The sequence below is a fragment of the Lissotriton vulgaris genome, chromosome 7 (assembly GCF_964263255.1).
Source record: "Lissotriton vulgaris chromosome 7, aLisVul1.2, whole genome shotgun sequence".
In the NCBI taxonomy this organism is placed as follows: Eukaryota; Metazoa; Chordata; class Amphibia; order Caudata; family Salamandridae; genus Lissotriton; species Lissotriton vulgaris.
In genome coordinates, this window is record NC_141695.1 from 1,007,375,150 (window position 1) to 1,007,399,990 (window position 24,841).

The 24,841-nt window shown below is 41.7% G+C and overlaps 2 protein-coding genes across 2 annotated transcripts in view; one reads left to right on the forward strand and one right to left on the reverse strand.

The window, feature by feature from the left end:
- Nucleotides 1-24,841, forward strand: part of DOCK2 (dedicator of cytokinesis 2) — a 2,333,210-nt gene that overhangs the window by 1,183,496 nt on the left and 1,124,873 nt on the right. The window lies entirely within an intron of this gene.
- INSYN2B (inhibitory synaptic factor family member 2B) overlaps nucleotides 16,768-24,841 on the reverse strand; it is a 119,856-nt gene continuing 111,782 nt past the window's right edge. The window contains exon 3 of the mRNA XM_086931426.1: nucleotides 16,768-17,092. Within this exon, the coding sequence (XP_086787552.1) occupies nucleotides 16,906-17,092 (187 nt within the window). The 3' untranslated portion in view covers nucleotides 16,768-16,905. The remainder of the gene's footprint in view (nucleotides 17,093-24,841) is intronic.

Sequence of the window (24,841 nt, forward strand, 5' to 3'; positions counted from 1 at the left end):
GGATCCTGATTTAATGTTGCTAAAAAGGGCAGTAAAAATATGCAGGTAGAAGGTGATAATTTGGTCAGGAAAGGTAAGTTTGACACTTTAGTGAAAATAGGGAGAATGGGCTTAGTGCGTCCCTCCCTCCTTTGAAAAGAGAGGTAGATATTCAATATTTTAGTAATAAAATAGGTAGCCAAACATTGCATTTGTCATTAGAAGGTTCAGAGAGAGGTACCTTGGGATTGCCCTTAAACAGCTTTTTGGTGATTTTAGACATTTACTTAACCCCTCCCCTGCTGGTGACGGAACCACTCCGTCATTAGCCGTGGTTGCGCTGCGCTGATGACGGAGCAGTTCCGTCACGGCACGCACGGCACGCCTGCGCGGCGCGGATTCCGCGCCTGCGCTGAGCGTTTCATTGAGCGGGTGGGCTGGTGACGGAGCGGTTCCGTCACCAGTATTGGTGCACCACGCGGCCCCCACACCCCCATAGCGCTGCGGCGGAATAACCGCCGCAGCAAAAGGGTTAAGGGAGTTGGCAGATTCATGAATTCTAACTTTGTAATAGGTGACCTATGCCAGTCTGATATCTGTGTGATATGCCCTGACTGTATCCTGCTACTTCGTTTTTTAAGGTCCCCATAATCTTGCCGCCATTCCCTTTCTGCAATTTTGCAATGTTTTTTCAGGACTCTAAGCTGGGGGGCATACCAAGGGGCTGACCTCTTTTTCTTTTTTTGAGTAAGCCTCTTCTTTGGAATAGTTAGATCAAAAGAATGGTGCAGCCATTCTGTAATCTTCATATTAGCTACTTGTGGATCGGAGTCAAGAGACGGAATGGTGATATTAAGCATACCTGTCTATATTCCACAATTTATTTGTGACTAACAGCTGTCTTCCTGGGCAACTGTTCAGGAGGAGAGATATTGCCAGGGATCACAAAAACCATTGGGATCAGAAAATGGTCCAACCACAGGATAGATATCGGATCCGAGACCTAGTAGGTGGTAAAATGGTGTCTAATATATGACCCTTTGCATATGTGACACCCTAAATTGTAAATAAATGTAAATTGATACTTGTATAGCGCACTACTCACCCACAAGGGTCTCAAGGCACTTGTACGAATACCGCTGTGGAACCCATCCTGGCTTTCCCTGTGAGGCGTCCACTCCTGGGCATCCCCAAGGTGGAGGCCAGACATCCTTAGCGTTGTGGGGGCCACGTTGTGGAGATTGAGCAAGCTATTGCCCAGAGTTGCAGAGTGGGAGTCCATGATTGGAATAGGCACCGAGGCGAGAATTATCAGGTCAGTGGAATTTTGAGCCCAAGACCCGCCGAGGCAGGGAATTGAACCCTGGTCCCGGGCTAGACCTCTGCATCAGGGTCGGCCGCTCTAATCATTGAGCCACACTTCTCCACCCTGTACTTTCTGATCCAGTTGGATAGCAGCAAGGTCCGACAAGAAACTGGTTGCCAACATGTCATTGGGCTCATTAAAATGTAAATGTAGGTCTCTCAGAACTGGAAATTTGGCGTCTTTGATGCCAAACTAGCAAGGACCTCCAGTAGCCACTGAATAAAATGGCCTGCAGGGCCAGAGGGGTGATAAATTAAGGCTCCTGAGAATGTAGAGGTGTGAGACAGAGAAATAGAGAATGGAAGTATTTCACAATGGGACAGCAAAAGGGTATGCAGAGTACATGTAAGGGAGGACTTCAGTATGATTGCAAGCCCTCCACATTTTCTGTCCCCTCTGTCTCTCCAAACTGTATAATAATCAGGGGGAGAGTTTGAAAGATGTCCGGTCCTGACTCCTCATTGAGCCAGGTTTCCATGAGAACAAGCATTTACAATGCAATGGTCTCGCCTTTGCAAAAGTTAGAGCTATTGGCACTGTAAATGACAACATTTTTATTTATGTGTTGGTTTTGAAAACAGATAAATAAATGGCTTAATCTTGCAAATGAGAGAATGTATTGTGCTCTGAGAGGGACAGTAAGGAGGCATTTGCGCTGAGAGGGGCAGTGAGGAAGTATTGTGCGTTGAGGGGGGCAGTGAGGTGGTATTGTGCGTTGAGGGTTCGCTGCATCACCAAATGTGATGCAGCGTGGGCAACAAAATTTGTTTTATTTATTGTTATTGGTACTTACCTCTAATGGTCCATATTCCGCATTTTACAACCCCCCACCCTGACCCTCCCCTGCCTGACTTCACCGCCCCAGTATAACGCCCGGCACGGGCTGTGCCTGAGTAGTAGAGAGAGTAGGGGAGAGTAGTAGAGAGTGAGTAGTAGAGAGTAGTAAAGAGAGAGTAGTAGAGAGTAGTAGTGAGTAGAGAGTGAGTAGTAGAGCATAGTAGAGAGTAAGTAATAGAGAAGTAGTAGAGAAGTAGAGCGTGAGTAGTACATAGTAGAGAGTACTGGAGTTAGATTGACCTCTTTGAACCCTCCTTCACAGTCCTAATATTTTATCAATTGATTATGAATACTGAACATTTGGGTGCTTTAATAAGTAACATCCACATACATATGTGTTGTCTTACTTCAATTACCACTGCACGTGGATGAGTAAACCATTCAGACCCCCAGAAAAAAAAATCACGGTAGGATATTATTTTTTACAAATTAACTCACACCTCATATTAAACAACTGACTAAAAGGCATGCAGGCCAGACATATCAGGACAAGGAACTATAGAGATATGGTCACTGGAACTATGCGACAGAGGAGGACCAATGTATTCAGCATGGTTGACTAAATTATGTTGGAAAAAAATGCAAAGTATGTGACATAACGTGGCACAGTTTGTGTTAGTATTACTTCAGTATCATTATTTTGTAATTTTTACACATGGTAAAACCACACTGACATGCATTTTAACTCCAGACTTGTAATGCCCGCCCTCTCACACACCAGGCACAGGGGGCGGGGCCTCACAGACAACTGCGCCATGCTGTGTTTGAGAGACCTGTGCATGCCCGATGTGTCTGCCTGGCCTACGTGGCTGTAGCTTTGGTACAACGCAATGGGTACAGGGTAAGTTTTGAACATCACAATGTGTGTGACGTCTATTATACCAACAACAACAACAAATTGCTGAAGGCAATCCACTGAAGGAGTTTTGTGTTGGGAACACCTCCCACCTACTTTTCCTGCGTGGATATGAATTATTGGGTTAGTGACATGTTCAACACATCTCTGTATAGCTTTTTTGGCACTAATACTCTTTCTTGAGAGCATGTAATTAATTTAAATGGTGTGTTTTTTATTTAACCAGGTCAATGACACTTCTTACCACCTGCTCTCCGGCGATAAAGCCCCATGACTTCAAAAGCCCAACAGTAAATTCGAAAACTACTCATTTCACTAACAATATTTTGGGCGCAGAACCTTCTCTGTCACAGCAATAAAACTGAAGTAACACAGAGGACACGCAAAACAGACAACTCCAGTCCTACTGCTGGATGAACCTGTGCACTTGTGTATGGGGATGTTACACTGGAGGAAAACGCACCAAGAACCAGTATAGCCAAGAAATGTTAAAAATGTACACACACACACAATGACTCCCAAGGACTCCACAGACAAAAAGAGAGCGCTATTTATTCTTTCAAGGTTAACAACCACTTTCTCTGGACACAAGTCACATGGAACAAGGTGCAGCGGGACTGGCTCACTAAAGCTGCCCTGCCTCCCCCCACAGCCTGAGAACTTCGGTGCCCCACCACACACACACACACAGACACACACGATACCTACACACGTGACCAGGGGGCACTCCAGAAAGGAGCCCATGAGCTCCGAGATATTTACATCCATGTTGTTAGATTCTGGGTGATAGTTTAACGGGGCTGGTCTCATTCCAAGCACAAAGGAGAGCGGACCTAGCACCCCATGCTTCAAGGATCAGGAATCCCCTTTCTTGAGAAGTGGTGCTGCCCTCTCTAATGGGTGAGGTGGCCCATCTCTGCTCCTGGAGGGGAGGGTGCCTTCGCTGCTGCTGGTTCCTGTAGCTCACACCCCGGGCGGGTGGTCGGAGGCGTTCCCTAGGGGTAAATTGATGCAGAGGAGGTACAAAGCTTCCCAACAAATCATCTGAAGATAAAAACGCCAGAAAAAAAAACACTACAGACAAAAAAAGCTTTACAAATCCAAGGAAAGTTGCCGTTCATCCAAACCCAGCAGCAGGACAGACGCTTCTTTTAATATAATCCTTGAAAAAAAAGAAGCAAGACAAGTCTTGAATTTGGGAGCCCCCTTTCAGAGCTCTAAAAGTGGAAACAATTCACGAGTCCGTAGTTGCCAGTTGTGTTTGCGAAGTTGTACCTGTGACCCGCAGGGAGGCGGCGCTGGGTGCAGCTCGGAGTAACACAGGGAAGCGCTCCACTGAAGCGCAGCAGACTACCTGGGCAACGTGCACCGCCTCGGTGGATGGACACCAGAACTGCCCAATTAGAGAGGGAGGGGCTCGGGTCTGCCAATAGGAGCGTGCCTTTACAGGGTCGGTCTGTGCCTCTGTGAACAAAGCCCCCGAGACCAGGAGGGGTGGGGCTAGTGAGGTAGGGTGTGAGAGGCTGCCTCTTGTTGTCCACTAATGGACAAAGAGAGGCTATTGTGTGAGGCGGGAGGAGGCTTGGAGTGAGTCTGTTTTCAGGTCTGTCCCCGGCCTCACGTGCCACCTGCAAATTGGTCCAAACTCGCCTGCCTGCTGAAAGCCTGAGAAACAGAGGGCTCTCTCTTTCAATGAGCTGGCTTATTTACCTGTCAATCTCGGGCCCCCTTTCTGCATTCTGCACCACCCTCGGTATTCCCGCTACCTTCCCCAACAAGCGCTGGCCGTGACGTATCATTTTCTCTTTTATCCCCGTCCCACAACGGCCTCGGGTTGACTTGCTGGTGGCGTAAAAGTTTTCTTATCTTCTTTATGGGGCCATCTGGACCCATAAAGAAGATAAGAAAGCTTTTAGCACAAACGTAAGGCAAGGAACCCAGTCTGAAAAGGACGGGGCTTAAAGAGAAATAAATACGTCATGGCGACCTCTTCTCCAATGGCTGGCCACCGTTTAGGAGGCCAGCCAATGGAGAAGAGGGGCGGGGCTGAACTCTCGCTAGAGAAACTCACCCTAAAACATAAAATCTTGCGAGCTCGACTGCGCAGGTGCGCAGTACGCCAAGCGAGACCTAAAAACAACATCAGGCTTAACATCCTCCAACAAGGAGAAAATATCCAGCCGATGTCAAGGGAGAGAACAGCAATATAGAAGAAACATTTTCCACCCGGCCTTAGGAGGAGAGGAGTTACTGGCAGGAAGGACAGGTAACACGCTATAAGAACAATGCTTTAAGCCCTGTTGCCCTTAGTTAAGTGTAAGAGGGGAGACATTTGTCAGTATAAGCCCTTCTAAGGTCAAGCAAATGTTGCCTGGCATTGACCACTGTCTGGGGGTGAGGATGGGCATGAGTCCTCGTCCCTGGTCCCTTTCGGGCACAAACGGGTGCAGATGGGCTTGCCTTTGGTGCACTACTGGCACGCACTCTGTCTGCGCAAACTGCGCTCTTCAGCTGTGGTCCCGGTGCCCTGCTGTGATTAAATACTGAAGAGTCCAAACACGAGAGCGCCTACCACCTAGGCAACTCTATAGTTGTAGATCCTATGGTTAAAGTGCTTAGTGCCCCGTGCATCCTGACTTTCCCCCAGTAAAATTACTCAAACCACCAAACAATTCAATCCCCTTCTCCCCAAAAAGATAAAAAAAGTTTTTGATTTGTTTTAGAAGAATTGAATAGTAAAAGCATTAAAATCAGTAAAAGAACAAGCAGCTTCATGTCTGTTTCACCAAACAGCTCTTTCTCTGAAGCAATCTCGTTGCCCTGTCGTGATTAAATATTGAGGAGTCCAACCACAAGAGCGCCAACCACCTAGGTGACTCTATGGTTGTAGGCTGTATGGTTAAAGTGCAGAGCGCTCCATGCTGCCAGACTTTACCCCTGTAAAATCACTCAAAACACCAAACAATTCAATTACTTTCGCCCAAAAAAGAAGAAAAAAAGGTTTTGGTTTGTTTCAAAGTAGTTTTAAAGCAATTGCCAAGTAAAATCAGCAAAAGAACAAGCAGCTTCGTGTCTGCCTCCCTAAGCAGCTCTTGGAGGAAGTATTTCAACAGGCACAAATGTGATCCCTGTAGATAAATAAAATAGTTAAATACCCATTTGTGTTAGATTTAAAGCGCAGGATGTTGACGTTTTAAAAATTGTACATTCATACATTTTGCTGATTGTGGTACTCGAGGAGATGTGATTATTGTTGATTTCTTGTAGTACACGTTGGATCATTTGTGAATTCTATTTGAATTGTACATTCGTTACAAAGTTATTAGAAATCCTGAGGGAGAACGTTTTTAACTTTCAAAGTTGGTGCCTTCGGAATTATATCCTGTGTTTCTTTTTGTTGTCCAACTTCAGTCATAGATAATTTAGAGATACCGTTGCATAATTTTAAAGACACAAATAAAATGTACACTTTTCTGGTCTCTGTAAGAGTAGATCCACGATAATAATTTGTTTTATATGGTACATTATACGAGTTTCATTCTTTTTTATGTGCTGTAAATGTTAGGTGTTAAATTGCCCATTTTAATGATCCTCAGTTCATTGACTTCCAAAAAATGAAAAGTTTGACTTGCCTTAATATGAACGTGTGACCTTCAAATCCCAGCAATAATATTTCAACAAACGGGGTCATTTTACTGGCTTATGTTAATACGGCTGTTAATTTTCAGTATGTATTGCAGCGAAATATGTTAAATTACTAAAACATAACTCTGTTTGAACTGCATTAATCATGCATCTGTGTTCAGTGCAGTAGAAATTAATATTTAGGAGGGTGAAACACAATATTATTGGCAAAGGTATGTGAAAAGATAAAAAGATGAGTGGTCTGCTGGGGAAAAATGATGGAATTTGACAGAGATCTTCACAACCTTGACAGGTGTTATAAAAAATTGACTTTTGTAGATGACTTTTTGGAATTTTCATATAAGCATTTAACAGAGTATTAGAAACAGGGGTCTCTTGTTGGCAATGGTTTGCACCTTTGTCCAAGTAGGAACCCTTGCTTCTAGTCAGGGTAAGGGAGTTACCCCCTTAGACAACCCCTGCTCACCCCTTGGTAGCTTGGCACGAGCAAACAGGCTTATCTCAGAAGCACTGTGTAAGGCATTTCTGCACACATACAGAAATACAGCAAAAACACTTTTCCTAAACCAAATAAGACCAAAACTACAAAAACCCACCATACATATATCAAGGTATCATGAATGGTTATTCACACAAAGAAAGCTTGTAGCAACAAATAGCTCCACCTTGGGCTATTATGTCATTGTGACAGCTGTAAATGCCAAAGTACGGGGCAGACCGCGCGGAGTTCAGCCCAGATTCTCATCGACTGCAATGAACAATACCTTTGTAAACAACGAAAGCAAAGTCGGTGCATGGCATCGAGTAGGTGATGGTTCGTTGGCGCCGGACAGCTTCGGTCCCTTACTACCACGAAGGAGGTGAGGCTTTGGCTCCTTACTGCGCTACAAGGGAGGTGAGGCGTCAATTCCTTACTGTTGCCGAGGAGGTGACATTGCAGTGGTGTCGAGGCATCAGCTCCTTACAACAATGTGTGGGCGATGAATTTGGGAGGTCACCTTACGTCAGGTATCGGCTCTGCGATGAAAAATCATCGGCACTGGTGAGGTTGGGGCTGAGGTGCGAGTCAGGGCAGTGCGTCATGCACTTAACGAACATTGCCTACAGCTTTGTTGCAGGTTGCCACATCGCTTGCCGGCATCGATGTTGCTAATTTCCACTCAGGCAGCTGAAAAAGCAGTTCCAGGTGCAAGAGAACAGAGGAAATGAAGTGGCCCTGAGACTTCAGAACAGAAGGCAAGGTTTACACCATACCCTTGGAGATCTTCAAGCAGGATACACAGCACACAGCAAAGTCTTGGTCCTCTTCTTGGCAGAAACAGTCACTGCAGCCCAACCCCATACAGCAAAGGGGCAGTACTTCTCCTTCAGTTTTCCCAGCTCTTCTCCGTGGCAGAGGTTCCTCTCGAGTCCAGAATCTAAAGTTCTAGAGTCTGGGCTCCAATATTTATACTCAATTTCTCTTTGTTCTCCTGTGGCAGAGAGGCTCTTTGCTCAGTCCAAACCAGTTCTGTTCTCTCTGGCTGAGCTTCCTGGCAAGAGTTGGAGAAGGCATTGTATAAGGCAGACCAGGCTTATTTAGGTGCAGGGAAATCTCCTCCGACTACTCTAAATGCAGCACAGGTATATTAAGCCCAGCTCTGACTCATTCACGAAAGGCAGAACACACCTCATCCCCCCTTAGCGGCTGTCTGAGAGAATGCACATAAATAGCCACTTTCACTCCAAAGCCAGACAGTCAATCCACAAACCAGCAAATGCACACAGGATTGCTAAGCAAGAAAATACCCACTTTCTAAAAGTGGTATTTTCAAACACACAATATAAAAATCATCTTTACTAAAATAATAATTCTTATATTCTGAGTTAAGGCATACTAAACTCCATATCTCCACCTTGTCCTAATGGGAAGTTATACTTATAAGATGCTATAAATAAACTCCCATTCTATCCTATCGAACTGATAGCCTTTCTGTAGTGAAAAACTAAATACACTGTATTTCACAATCAGGGCATGTCACACACACCATTACATGTCCTACCTTTCACATACACTGCACTCTGCCCACAGGAATTTCTTGGACCTACCTTAGGGGTGACCCAAATGTAATAAATGGGAAGGTTAGGGTCTGGCAAGTGGGTGAACTGGCCAGGTCGACATGACAGTAGAGACTGCATGCAGACACTCTAGTGGCAGGTCTGAGACCCCTTTGAAAGGCTGCTTGTGTGGGGGCACAATCAGTGCTGCATGCTCACTCGCAGCATTTGACTTACAGGCCTTTGGCACACACAGTGCACTGCACTAGGAACTTAGTAGTAAGTCAAAGAAGCCAATCATGAAAACGCCAATCCCAAAACACACTTTACAGGGAGAGCATATGCACTTTAGCACTGATCAGCAGTGGATTAGCGTTCAGAGTCAGAAAACTAACACTAACAGGTGAGAAACTGGAGGTCAAAAAGCAGAAAGTCTGGGAATAAAGACCGCTGCAAAAGCCAGGTCTAACACAGAGCTAGCCTAATTTCTTGTATAGTTTTTACTCACTTTCATGATCATATGAGTCATTTGCTACGTTATTTGTTCCAAATCATAGCAGCAAAAAAAATAAAAGAATAGAAATATCATGAGGAAGAACAGCATTTAGCCAGCCACTATTTCCATTTTAGCAATCACTCCTCTTTTTTAATATTGGGCATTGCTGCAAATGGCAGAAGAGTGTTTTTCCAATGGAGGTATATCCAGGCATGTACTTGAGAACAGTTCCTGCCAAATCCTGCCTACGTGCTCCCCTTCATTTGCAGCACTTCCTTTTTGCTTTACTATAAAAGTCTGAGAAGCTATAAATCTGAGATGACTGAACTCCACTTACAGTAGGAGATACCTAGCCCTCTCTAGAACTACTCCCCAATTTAGATGAGATCTCTTTCCCTTTTTCAGGGTCCAAACTGATTGGTTTCTCCCTTCTTCTGGGCTTGGCACTTAAGTATCTAGGTGGACTTTGCAAATTAAGTAGGGCAACCTCACTTGGCATCTTCAATTCAAAATAATTTTACCTTTGTTCTTTCATTATCTCCTGCCACACAAGATGGCTAATCTGTGTCTAGCTTTTCCATTGTGCGTGCCCCCCTCCTTCATAATTGAAGTGTTAGGCCTGGGGTTGGGGTTCCCTGGGGAAAATACAGCCTGGGGAGGGGACTGCATGCCCACACCTGGGTTGGATGCCTGTGGGGGATTGGCCACAGGAGCTGCACCCAACCCTCCACCGGGAATGGCCAAAGGCCATGCGTGGTGTGAGATTGGCTGCATGAAAGGAGTTGGCCCTGAGGCCGACCTCCTGCATGCATGGCTAAAGGTTGGATTAACATATGGGAAGTAAATATTTCTTTGTTATAAAAAGTATGACATTCACTGCAAAAAACAAAGGTTACAGGTACAATATAGGTAGGAAATAACATTTAAAAAAACAAGAAATTCACAAAAAAAACAAAGGTTACAGGGATGTTATAGTTACATTCACATTTTATATGCGCAAAAGTATACAAATTCATCTGTTATAGTTATAGTAAATATAACTCATGCCCTAAAGTAACTTAAACTCACACCATCACCATGATCAAGGTTATGCACAGTCACAAATGAAGTAAGTTCAGTTGTCATTAGCGCTGTTATCAATTCAGTCACTGAAAATGTCATGAGTGATGTATTATGTGAGGGTATATGCAGTCCATGGCGAGGGCACGAGTTATAGTTTCTTAAGATTGCAGTAATTGAAGGTATGAGCCTCTTTTATAGGTTGATTTCCTTTCGGGTCAGTCTGTCATGGCTTTAGAATGCAATGCACCCAGGCACTTCCTAGGCTAAAGAATACAAAAGATAATTAAGTTCCTCACCCATCCATTAGAAAGATGGAGCTGTAGTCAACCTTCACATTAAAAGATGCGCATTGAACTTCTCTGTTCTACTATAGTCCCAAATGTTATGGCAGCCAATGCTATTCACCTCACAGTTACTATTGTAGGATGATATTGATAGCCAGGGAAACCAATGCAAAAACACAAATTATGGCAGCCACAGATCTCTTGTGTATTTGTATAGCACACCATCACCCATGCGGGTATCATGGGACTTCACAGGTGTATGAGGATAGCCTCTGGAGGGGCCTTGCTAAAAAATCCAGTTCTTCAGAATCTTGTGGAATTCCAGAAGAGATGAGGAGGCTCTGATATGGAGTGGGAGGTCATTTGATGCTTTAGGAGTGACCTGTGAGAATGCTCACCCTCTAGGGCGGCTTTGGTGGATGAGTAGGATGTGTGCTAGTAAAATGTCAGGCTGAGTGAAGGTGCTTGGTGGGTTGGTGGAAATGTATGCAGCTGTTTAGGAAGGCTGGGACTGAGCTATGAAGTACCTTGTATGTGTGGGTGAGGAGCTTGAGTTGTGCACGCTTGTGTATTGGGATCCAGTGAAGCGTCATTTGTGGTGTGATGAGAGTCTGGCGTTCGAGGTTGAGGACAAGTCGGGCTGCTGCGTTCTGGATAGACTGTAGTCTCTTCATGAGATGTTTGTTGAATTCTATGTAGAGGGAGGTGCCATAGCCCAGTCTGCTGGCTATGAGGGCTTTGGTGATGGCCTTCCTGTTTTTTTTCGGTAGCTACTTATAGATCTTTCTAAGCATCGTCAGGGTGTGAAAGCAGGACGTGGTGACTCCATTCACATGAGCGAACATGTTCAGTTTGCTATTGTCAGAAATTGGGTTTCTGGTTAACCAAGAAGCATGTTCCACAATCCTAGTCAGGGTAACTTAGATAAACACCCTAAATTAACCTGTGCTCACACTCTGGTAGCTTGGCACAGAGCGGTCAGGCTTAACTTAAGAGTCAATGTTTAAAGTATTTGTGCAACACTTAAAACAACAAAACTGTGAAAACACCACACAAATATTATCCAGACCAGGTTAGTAAAATAGAGCTTAATGTAAAGAACAAAACAAGACAAAACAACAAAAATCAAATAAGTAGAACTCCAGTTATGATTTTTTGCAAACTGTAAAATCAAGCTTAGAAGCAAGATAGAGCTTAGAAGCAATAGGAGCTTATGTGGGTTTTCTGGGTGCGCTGGGTGGGCACAAAGTCAAGCGTTCAGGCCACAGCAATGAAGCATGGGCCAGATAGAGGAACCAAGTGAGGCCGGCAGAACAAAAGTACTGAATCCTAGCTATGTCGACAAAGAAGCGAGGTGGAGCCAGGCAATGCATTAGTGTTCTACAGGTGCTTTCTATCCAATTTAAAGGGCTCAGAACTGGATTGGCAGCACTTGGCAGGGCAAGGCTCACAGATGGCAGAGTCTAGGTGCTGAGGGTGGTTGGAAGTCTTTAATGTCCCTGAGTAATCAGAACAGTAGCCAACCAGGCAAGCCCTTTGAGTAACTTTGATTCTGGGTTAGAAAGATGCAAGCCAGCCCCTCTCACTCCAAGGCAAGAGGGCAGCAGGCAGCAAGTGAGCACAGCGAAGCACGTGTCACGCAGAGTACCAGTCCAGCAGTGTGACAGTTCTTGTAACAGAACAGCAGTCATTCTTCTTGGCAGAGTACCCACAGGTCAAGAAGTGTAATGAAGTGGTGGTGTCTGAGGTCCAGTATTTATAGTTTGGTGCCCTGGTTCTGGAAGGTATGAGAAGCTTCTAAACAGGGGCTTTGAAGTGCAGGGAATCCACTTCCTCCTCTACCCTGATCATCACTGACTTGAGTGACATTACATGGTCATTAGGCCTATTGTGAGGAGACAGGGCACAGAGATGGCAAACTCAATATATCTATTTTTTCCCACTTGGAAATTACATTTATGAAATGTAATAATGTTATCCTAACGTTAATCTATGGGAGAGAAGTGGCAGAAAATTGATGAGCAAGTACAGATCAGCGCAAAAGGCTCATGGGGATTCCAGTTAAACCAGGATATTGAGGATTTAGGAGTGGAAGAAGCTTGGAGTGCAAGCATTGAAAAATCTACATTTTATCAAGCAATAAATGCTTCAACTAATCTTTTGTCTCAAACAATGGATACAAATACCTGCACACGAAGATATCACGCATGTACAGTGATCAACTCATTCAAAAAATTGCAGCCCCAGGAATATCTTTCAATACATTTTTCATTGGGTATTAAGCACCTGTTCATGCTATTCCGTTTTGGTATTTGGGAGACCAAAGATCTTGGGCCATATGTATCAACATCCTGATTTGCGATTCTCAAATAGCGATTTTTTAGAAATCGCTATTTGAGAATTGCAAATAGGTATGTATGTAAAACATCGCAATTTTTTTGTGATTTCTTAATATTCCTTAATTGCGATTAGCAATTAAGGAATACTTTCCCATTAATCTCTATGGGCCAGGAGGACCATAGGAATGAATGGGAAGTTATTCTTAATTTATGATTCGCAATTTGAGAATTGCAAATTGAGAATAATTTCAAGGGTGCAGGGGTGTCAAAAGGACACCCTGATGCAGCCCGGAAATAAGCATGGGTGCACATGTGGCACACATACATGCCCTAAGGGCATGTATATGCTTCACATTGCACTTTGAAAAATGCAAAAAAGTGCATTATTCAAAGAAATCGCAAATCAACCCCAACTTGAAGTTAGTGGTAATTTGCGATTCCTTAAGGCCAAATTGCACTTTTTTGGTGCTTCTTACATTGCATTTAAGGAATCGCAAGATTTGCGATTCCTCAAATGCAATCGCAAAATAAGGAATCGCAAATTTTGCGATTCCTTATTTTGCCTTAATACATACCATTTGGCAAAATTGCATTCGCAAATGCCGAAATTCTGCAAATTTTGGCGTTTGCGAATGCATTTTGCTTGATATATATGGTCCCTTATCCTTAATTGGAAAGACCATTCGCAAAACCAAGAGTGCCAACTCTGTAGATGCAAGCAAGAATCACGAGTACACATTTTTTGTGTGTGCCAGGGGCCCATGGCAGAATGAAAAAAAATTGATATCCATATTTATAAACTTGAAAATTCACTCCTGCAGGCAAGTGGTAATTACCTGGCTAAGCGGCTCCTCAATACCCCTTGTCTGTAGAGGGGTAACATTTTTAAATCATCATTGGGGGAATATATGATTGTTGAACACTACAGAGCATTCACACTTTAGTCATGGCGGAGCCGCTTCATTAATAAAAATGTTATTAACGAAGACTCTGTGTTTGCACAAGAGAAGAAGTCCTTGGGTAAATCATTGGCCACAAAGGAAAATCTTCTCTGTATTGCAACTTCTAAAGAAATGGAATAAGTGAAAGAATAATTACAACAATTTATCATCATTGAGGAATAACTCAGCTAGGTGGATCCTATTTAAGACTGTTGATCTTAACAGAGCATTTGCACTTTAGTTACGATTTAGCTGCTTCAGTTGTAAAAATTAAAACTGCTAGACCCCATGTTTGTACAATCCATCTGCACAGGAAATTATTGCAATTTTGTGTTTATACAATGGCGGTATTAACAGTTTTATTGGTTTGTAATGTTTTTAATTAAATATGCTAATAAACTTGAACTTGAACTATGGGAGAGATAGTCATTGCAGCAGTGAAAAACAAATGTTAGTGTTTTTTTTCCATTCCAGGACAAGTAAATCCTAAAAGTACATGTCCTAATTTTTAAATTCACTGCACCCTGCCTTTGAGGATGTCCAGGGCCTACCTTAGGGCTCATTATAATTATTAAAAAGGAAAGTTTGAGCCTGGCAAGTGGTCTAACCTTCCAGGTCAAAATAATAGTTTAAAACCACACACATAGACTCTGTAGTGGCAGGCCTGAGAGATGTCTAAAATGCTACTAAAGTAGGTGGCACAATCAGTGCTGAAGACCCAATAGTAGCATTTAATTTACAGGCCCTAGGCGCAGGTAGGGCACTTTACTAGGGACTTATAGGTAAATTAAGTATACTAATGGTGGATAAGACAGTGTTACCATGCTTTAGGGACAGATCCTATATACTGTAGCACATGGTTAGGAGTGGGTAAGTGCCCAGAGTCCTAAAGCCAACAAAATCGAATTCAGTAAAAAAGGAGGAGGAAGGCAAAATGTTTGGGGGTGACCCTGGAGAAAGGGCCAGATCCAGTAGTTGTCAATGATGATGCCAATCTTTCTTGTTTGTGGGTTGGGTTGGGGATTGGACCAAGGTCTGTAGGACACCAGGTGGAATATATAAAAATATATTTGCCTATGGTGAAACCCTTCTGCCCTCACCAACTATGTGAATTTTTCTGGCGCATACCAAGTTGCATACCAAACTTAGATATATATTTATTATTGCCTTCATTGGAAGTACATTTTTGATTGAATTAAGGATGGGAATGTGTCATGGAAAAGATTGTGAATACTAACACACTCATAAGATTATGGTTATTAAACTGTCTTCCAAGCTTTTGCATCCTAAAATATCTAGTTCCTGCACTTGGTGTAATGCTGAGGAATTACTTTTATTACTTTTGTTCATATTTTTGTTTAATTTTTAATCCATAATGAAGCCGTTTTTAAACCTAGGTTGAAGTAAAATGTTTAAATGGCATTTTAGGTTAGGGTGTTAAAGTTGTTTTCCAGTACCATTCTGAATAAAAAGGCTCATCAAAAGATAAGCATAAGCAACCAAAACCTGTATACATTTACTATAACGCATAGAATAACTCCACAAAAGGTAAACTTTAAAGACCAACTTATTTTTCATCTTGGCTTAGTATGGGTATAGGTAAGATTGCCTCTCCAGGGTGTGAAAATTACTTTTATATGAAAAGTAATTGCATAAAAGTCTTAAATTCCTAAAGTCTAAGAATAGCCCATGTTGTGTAACTTTTCAAAGGCTTGCCAATAAAAAAGTATCTGTGCATCCAGATTCTTTTAGCTGGAACACTGGGTAACTGTATGAGATGTCTTCTGTGGGTATCAAAAATTGCATATTGTTCATGTGCTTGGGTGTTGTTTTTCTTAAATTGATCAACAATCACAGGTTGCAAGCACAGAATACAGAGGAATAAGTACAACAGTAACTTTTTTCTGATAGTGGTACTGTACACTTTCAACTATCCACTTATTGATTATATCGTAATTTCGATTTCTTAGGTACAAAAATCCTTCAATGGTCTGTTTTCCATCTGCAACCATTATTGAGCAAATTCAATGTTCTATGCAAGCCAATTTAATTTTGAATGTGGTTCAACCAAATCACATGTTCAGATGATGCTGAATAATTCTGAATATAGGAAACTATTTTTGTTATTGTTAAATCTTATTGCAAATTAGTAGAATGTGTACAACGTATTGTAATGTATAAATTCTAAATTAATTGTATTTCAAAATCTATGATAGTACCCAATATATGTAAGACAAACATGAACACGACTACATAGTAAGGAGATTATTTAGGAAATATTTATTTATTTAATTATTTATTTTAGTGATATGTATATTGCAGGTGATATTTGGAATTTATTGCAGCTAATTTAGTTCTGCATGTTGAAAATATGAAAATATCACCTGGCGGTAAATTCTTCTCTAAAGCTATGGCACACTTGTAAAAAAGAGTGAATTTATCATACATATTAACTAACCTGTACTAGTTTCCGAGACAAAGGAGGTTTGAATGTGCTTTTGTTGATTTACTTTCTTCCTGACTTTTCACCTGGATATATTCAGATTTTGGTAAATTCAAACCTATGAACTATGCTTACATAGAAGTTCAACATGGTGAAGCATCTTCATTCCTTTCGTTGGAAGTTTCTGAACAATTTGTATCTTTATCCCCAATGTGACAACACTTTTTTCAATCCATGCACACTCAGGCCCTATCTTTGAAGATATGTTGTCCTTGAATATATTAGTTAGAACTCCACATGTACCTGCTTGTTGCGCAAATAACCCCCACATTATGAGCACAAATTACATTATTTTAAATAAAATTTTAATATCACAAAAGCCCAATAGTATATCACTTATAATCCTAAATAGCTCTATAAAAATGATTGTAAAATATGGTCTTCACTGTGCATCACATTTATTTTAACACATCAACTGAGTTTAATTTGACACCTTCTCTCATGTGAGTCAATGTACTATATATAGTGATTTAAAATGTTTTTCTGATTACCAATAGTCTGAAATGTTGCAAAGGTTGAGTGTTCATTTCAGGGACATTGTTAAACATCTTATATGAAAGCTAGAGCCACCAAAAGCATTTCTTCTTCATCTTCTTAGCTTTCCTTTGTATGTCCTTTTTCTCAGGCATTGGCATATCAGGTGCTGTTTTTTGTACAGGGTCTGAAACTGAGCTTTGTTCCACTTGATCCAGTGTTTTGAGAACGGGGTGGAATCGGCCTTCTTGTTGTCTGAAATCATATTCTACACTAAGAAACAAACAAAAAAAGTATATTAACTGGGATATTAAATTACTTGCAAATGTTCTGTATTTGTTTTATGAAGTTCTCACTTCAACCACCACACCAAGATGGCAGCTGCATCACCATTTACCACCTTGTGGAAAAAGACACCAACATTTACATTACATATTAATTATTTATTTAGATTACTGTTTACGTATATGCATATCATTATTAGTGCAAAATAAGTATAAAGAATTGTCAAAATTATATTTAGAGGAAAATATGGACTTGTGCTACAAAAGAGTATAGCCACCTAGGGCCATATGTATGAAGGAAGCAATTAGCGATTCTGTAATAGCGATTTTTAAGAAATCGCTAATTGCTATGTATTAAGAAAATCGCAATTTTTTAGCGATTTCTTGATATTCCTTAACTGTGAATTTGCAATTAAGGAATGCTTTCCCATTCATTTCTATGGGCCGGGAGGCCCAAAGGAATGAATGGGAAATTTGCGATTCGCAATTTGCTAATCGCAAATTGAGAATATTTTCAAGGGTGCAGGGGTGTCCAAAGCACACCCAGTTGCACCCCTGAAATATGCATGAGTGCACATGTGGCGCACATGTATGTGCGTCACATGGCACTTTGAAAAATGCAAAAATATGCATTTTTCAAGGAATTCGCAACTTTCCACCAACTAGAAGTTGGTGGTAATTTGCGAATCCTTAAGGTCAACTTGCGATTTTTGTTTAGCTTCTTACATTGCATTTAAGGAATCGCAAAATTTGCGATTCCTTAAATGCAATTGCAAAATAAGGAATCGCAAATTTTGCGATTCCTTATTTAGCAAGCAGATTTCCTTGATACATACCATTAGGCCAAATTGCATTCGCAAACACCGTAATTCTGCGAATTTTGGCATTTGCAAAGTCAATTTTGCTTGATACATATGGCCCCTAGAGACCAATTACAATGTCAGGCAGACCGCAACCTACTGACTGTCGGCCTTTCCTACACTGGAAAGCTGTCCGAAAGTGACTTTGCACTAGCAGTCACTAGCATGTCCCTTTCCCCCCTAAACATCCCTTCACCGTGTGGAGACACCACATGGTGCCTGGCACACGGTGCAGGTATGTTTAAATAACTCAGTTTTTCAATGTCAACTTGTGCTGTGGGCCTTTTCCGCCTGCCGCGCAAACTGCCATTGAAAAATGGATGTTTCTGACCTTCCATAGGGCGCTTGCATCCAAATTCAGCAGTTGGAACTACCGACCTATAGTCGGGCAGCTCCAGCCTGCTACAATATCGTAATGAGCCCACTATCACATGGAATCATTAATCTTATTTTACATTAAGAAGATCAATGTATCTGTTTTTATCACTGCATCACAAACTGAGACATTGCCAGTATATATTATTTTTAACCTTGTACTTGAAGGCTAAAGAACAGGTGTATTAAATGTGCTAATGTGTCTAAAAATGAAATTCTTACCCCCTGCTCAGATTTGAAATGATGCCATCTTTAGTTTCCTGATTTGAAAAGGGTGTTACAAGATTCACCAATAGAGAAGGGTATTTTATAATCAACATATTTTTCGAAGATGGACAAGATCTTTTGGATTACAAATAGAGAGGACTTTTTTGAAATTCATAATATTCGTACTAATGCATAATACTCAGACTGTTAAGTATATTAGGGACATTTATTGTGCGTTTTTAACCAATTAATAAATCTTACATTTTTTACTGTAGAGCACATTTGTATACATGTTGCCACCAAAATCCAGCAGCTTCCACAATGTATTTGGCTTTATCTAACATAATCTGAGTGCAACAAGTGGTAATAAACCGGAAGATATGAATCCCAGATTGTGTGTGCTGCAAACCTCTCTCATTCACTATACAGCCGAGTTTTAAATTCAGATGTCCTTACAGTATGGAAATGAATAGAATAAATATATTACAATCATCTGCATACTGCAATGTTGAAGAAAAACTGACAGCTGATCTTGTAAAACATGATTGAAAAATCAAAGGAACCTGCAAGTGCTTGGTTAACAATTTTTTAATGAAATATTTCCCAGGCTTACATAAATCTGCTGTTGTATAGGTAGTCCCGACAATTATCTGCAGGGTGGACAACCCCCAAGAATAATTACAGAGGAAATGTGCCATACCATATGTTGCAATTAATTTTTGAGGAATAGAAAGCCCTTCCTCCTGATCTCATTGAAATATTGGTAAGCTACATATCAGTACAGGCCATGAAAACACATTAACTCCTATGCTGTGTTGGGGGTAACAACATGTACTTGCAGGATGAGATATTTGTTAATGATCCGTCTTTTCCCATTTCCACCTATTACTCTTTCCTAGTGACTTTACATAGAAATGTAGAGTTTATCCACAGTATGCCAGAAGCTAGTGGTTCATAAACCTAAAACGTACAGCTAAATCTAAGACATTATACAATTAGCAGTCTCCCTAACAGCCAGTTCAGTTTAAAATTTTAGATCTATCTACTGACACCCTAAAGCTAACATTTTATAAACCTTGAACACAGCATGCACAGGGCATGGCCAGTTCACTATATAAACAAAAACATTAAATGAGCCATGTTAGAAATTGGGTTTTTGTTTGGCAGATGTATTCACACTGTCCAAGCAGGAACCACAATCCTAGTCAGGGTAAGTCACACACACACCATATATTGACCTGTGTTCCATTATGGAAGCTTAGAGGAGAGCAGTCAGGCATAACCAGTATTTGTGCAACACTTAATTTAATGAATAATGAACAAAACAAGAAGAAAATGACAATAATACAATATGTATATCCGGAGTTATGAATTTTTAAAGAATATCTTGAAATATAGTGCTTAAAAGCATGAAGCACCAATTCCGGGCTATCTGGTCATGGTAGACCAGGCCAAATCCAAATTTTCAGGCTGTCCGTGATGGAGCGTGGGTCGGATACAGGGGCCATGCTTGTCCTGCTGAAAAGGACCTTGTTGTGTCGCCAATCCAATGCATGGAGCAGAGGAGGCGATGCGTCGGTGTTGATCCCTTCAGATGTAGGCAATGCCTCGCTTCTGAGCCATGCAAATCGGAGATGCGTCGGCAATGCATCATCATCGAGCCACACAGGCTGAAGATGCATCGTGAACTGGAGGAAATGTGCTGCCCAGTCAGCAACGCAATGTCTTCAGTCCTTGCAGCAGTGGTGATGCATAAGCTTCAAGAGAGATGTGTTGACGCCAATGAACCAGCTCCTAGCCATGCAACAATGACAATGCGTCGGTTTTGGTTTGCAGCACTTTATACCCACTTCCAAGGTCCCAAGACTGGATTGGCACCACTTGGCAGGCCAGAACTCTGAGATGGCCGAGACTAGGTGCTGTAAATGAGTGGATTGAAGTCTTTGATATCCCTGAGACTTCTAACTGGAGGCAAGCCAGCAAACCCTTGGAGTCACTTTGGTGCTGGCTTGCAAAGATACAGGTCCAGTCCTTCTCACTACCAGGCAAGGAGGGCAGCAGGCAGCAGGTCAGCATAGCACAGCAGGAGACCAGCAGAGTGATTGTCCTTTCATCAGCACAGTCGCTCTTCTTCCTGGTAGAGTATCCACAGGTCCAGATCTGTACTGAGTTGGTGGTGTCAGGGGTCCAGTACGTATACCCAGTTATGCCTTTGAAATGGGGGAAATTTAAAAGAGAGGCCTTTGAAGTGCAGAGTGCCTGCCTTTCCTACCTTGGCTCCGGAGTACTCCGAGAATTCTTTCTAAATGAAAAAAGTTGAACATTTACTATGAAAATATAAAGGACCAGATCTATCATTATACTTGTTGTAAAACATGCATCTGAATTTGCAACAAGTATTTTAATGACCAGTCCTGAATTTGGCAAACCGCCCTATCTACTAATAGGTCTGTTCCTAACATTCTGAATAGTAATTAGTAACAATTCAACCAACCTAAATAATATTCATTAGGCAGGTAGAAAATTGCAACTCAATTTGGTGGTATACAGTCATTTGGATGGTGGTCTACAAGTGCCAGTAAATTACCTTCTCTATGACTGCATTAAAATAAAGAAGCTATTTTTTAAAGCTGGGTTTTCTTAACACCTCCAGCGCGGAGCAAATTTTTCCCGCTGTGCTGAAGGTTCTAATGAGCCAACGGGCTCATGACAGAACGGTTCCGTCATGAGCACAGGCCAACCAACGCTCATGACGGAACCGTTCAGTGATGAGCATTGAAGGGGTTAAAGGAAATGGGGATGCTCTTAAAACAAAGTTTATGTTCTTTAAATGGATTCACGAGATTTGGCAGTGGTCTCCGGCACCACAGTCCACTGCCCCAGAAACTTTTTTTCCACAATTTGCAAATGGGAAAGGCTCCAAAAGGAACCAATTCCCTTTTGAAAATGACTTACCACCCCAGATTTTTACATGGTTTGCAACCAGAATTCAAGTTGCCAAACATTGATACATCTGTGGAGTGGTGTGGCTCACTGGTTAGAGGCGGCAGACCCGGAAGCAGAAGTCGGCCCGGGACCAGGGTTCAATTCCCAACGCGGCAGGGTCGTGGACCAGGGTCAGCGGACTGGATAATTCTCGCCTCGGTGCCTACTCTAACCAGGGGTCCCACTTGCAACTCTGGGCATTAGCTTGCCTAATCTCCACAATGGCCCCATCAATGCCGGGGATGCCTGGCTCCACCTTGGGGACTCCCAGTAGGGACCATCCCACAGGGAAATCCAGGACGGGTATCCCAGCGGTATACAGCGCCAGGACGCCGACAGGCAACAGTGTGCTTTACAAGTGAACATTACATTTACATTTACATTACATCTGATACTAATTCAGTATTTGGTACAGCCACAACCCTCCCTTTCCAAATGCCAAAGTATTCAGTTGCAAACCCATTTTAGGAATGGGTTTAATGTTATTGACTCTTAAAATGGGTTCTGTACATGGTTAGAAATGTCTTTGAACTACCAAAATGAGTGTGCAAATACAGCTAGGCCATAATGTCTACAGAAATTTATATTTGACCTTTTTAACAATTTCAAAGAGGTTTATAGGCAGAGGCATATACTTTTCTTCTACACACATTATTATTAATGAACAATGTCTCTGTGCTGGTTAAAAAGTTCCCTTATTGTGATTGGTTTCTGTCTTGTGCTTTTAGCTATCAAGTATATGAATCCTTTCATGGCACCTTTCTTCAAACCTGCTACTACCTTTACACATTTGACTTAATAGCAAAAATTAAGTATACTAGAATCTGTATTTAATCTACTTTTATATTCATACATAGGCATTGGCAGGGTGGAGCTAATGGTGGAACCTCTGAAAAGGAACTGGGCAATAACAGGGTTGCACATTTAGGCATCACGGGTTATATTAATGTTACAAAATGTACAATAGAGTTACCCAATGTTTGGATGAAGCAAGACCATTTTTAACCACATCGCTGCTGTGCATTTTCCCCCACTGTGCTGACTTTTCATTTACTCCATGCTTCATGACGAGCTCAGCTCGTCATCAGCACAGCTCCACTGTGCCTCATGACGAGCTGAGCTCGTCATGAGCATGGAAGGGGTTAAGTGACTTTATATCATTTATGCTATCTCTTATGTCAAGTGACACAACTCTGACCGTTCGTGGACTTCAGAAACTCCTTTCTAGGCTGTCCATCCAATGTTCTGCTGTTCTCAAATAGCCAGAATAAAAAAGATTACTTTTTGAATAAAATAAATACAAGTATCTGAAATGGTATATTGAAAGACAACAATTGATACTGCATCACTACCCCTATTTGTGAGTCTGGTTTGTGGATCTGCAAACTAGAATGTTCCTACATAGGACCCCAATGTCTGAACATGCCAAATCAATTCGGGCATTGCATTCTTTCAATCTATATTATTAATCTAATCTAATACTATTTTGTCTAATCAAATCTTCAATCAATATACGGGGTACACTATAATTTACAGAGTCACATTTATTGCCACCCTACGCAACACCCGGTTTGAAAAATATATATGTAAGCAATAGTAAACCTCTTAAAATGAGGGTAATGACTTGCCAGTTGCATATATCGCAAGGTTGTGCCTTGTTCAATTATCAATCAAAAGTCTGCATGAAGGAGAGAACCAATTAAGATCCAAATTGATATCCAAATTGATTAATGCTGTTTTGTTTGTTCTGTTATAATGAGATAAATCTAAAACACATTAGGTGAATGAAAAATTGTGAAATAAAGCATGGAATCAAATAATAAATGATTAACATATAAGATTGTTTATGAACTTTAGATTGAGCTGTAAAAGACTCCATATATTAAACACTAAGTGATAGGATGATGGACTTCAAATTAATTGATTAACGTGTACCATACAGTCAATGAGATATATGCATTAAATATATCCAGAAGTCCAGAACTGAGTTGTGCCATTACTCAGTATCCATATGGAAATAATACATATATCTGAGCTAATATTTTACCTGATTAGCGTTAGACCCTTATGTTTCTGAATACTTTTGATGGTAGAATCATTAAGCATTGCCTCAGCCACAATTCTAAGGTGGATTTTCATTTGGCTTTACAAAGAGGCCTGCTCTTAGTTTAGAATAGATAACTTAGATAAAGAAATGCAAGTTTACTCACACACACACACACATATTTAACACACTCACTCTCGAGTATAGCTGACTACCATGTACTTGGCAGTTTTCTAATTGAGGTTCTGTTTCAGCTAGCCCTCCTTGTCAGGAGCCTTAGGCTCACTATACAAGAGACTATTCTTCCAATAGATTAGGTGATCTCGTGGACCTCAGCTTGCCACCTCAAGACCTCTAGAATTGGACACTCCTGCAGTTTGCAGATCTCTTCCCTGATATGCTCACCCACAATTTGTCATTCAGCAAGCTCAGGCAGGTCTCCCAGTGTGGCAATATCCTCCCTAGCAGACTCCAAGATGACCTCCTGAGGTGCCTGTTCAACCTGGACCATGGGAGTATCAGAGGTTGGTCTCCAGTGCCGCTTGCCCTTCCTCTTTTTTGCCTCAGCATGGGCCATTTTTGCAGGATCCATGCTTTCTTGACTCACCATGCAGCTGGACTGTGTGTTCATGCAGACCCACTCAGGCACCCCTAACTTCTCCAAGAGTGACCTGAGTGCCACTTCTTTCCAGGAAGTGTATTACAGTACATTGCCTAACAGACAATCACCAGGCATAGCAGGGCTCACAACTGCTTTTTGAGAACCTGAGACCCCACTGACTTCAAGACGTCCAGAGAAATTTGATAGTTGTCTGGTCCTATACCCTGGTGGATTGTATTAGGTAATACCTGCTCTGAGGACTCCAGATGACATCTTACAGTAGTCATACTGGCTACCTAGTCCCTCAGAGCCTCCACCCACCGCCATTGAGTTAGTTGGACATTTCACTCATGCACACCCATAGATATTCTGCCTTTATAGTTAGTTGAGCTAACTATAACTTGCGCCCCCGCACTGCACTGCTGATGATGTCACATATTACATCATTCATGACATGGTCAGTGACATCACTGATGACATCTCAAATGACATCACTGATATCACGGATGACATCATCTACGTGAAAATGTGATTGATCTCCTCACAGTCTAATATAACCTTTGATACACCCACTGTACAATACAGACTACCACTTTCGAAACCATCGACACATCAGATACCAGTTACTACATACGCACTCACTGATTCCTAGGTCTACACACACAT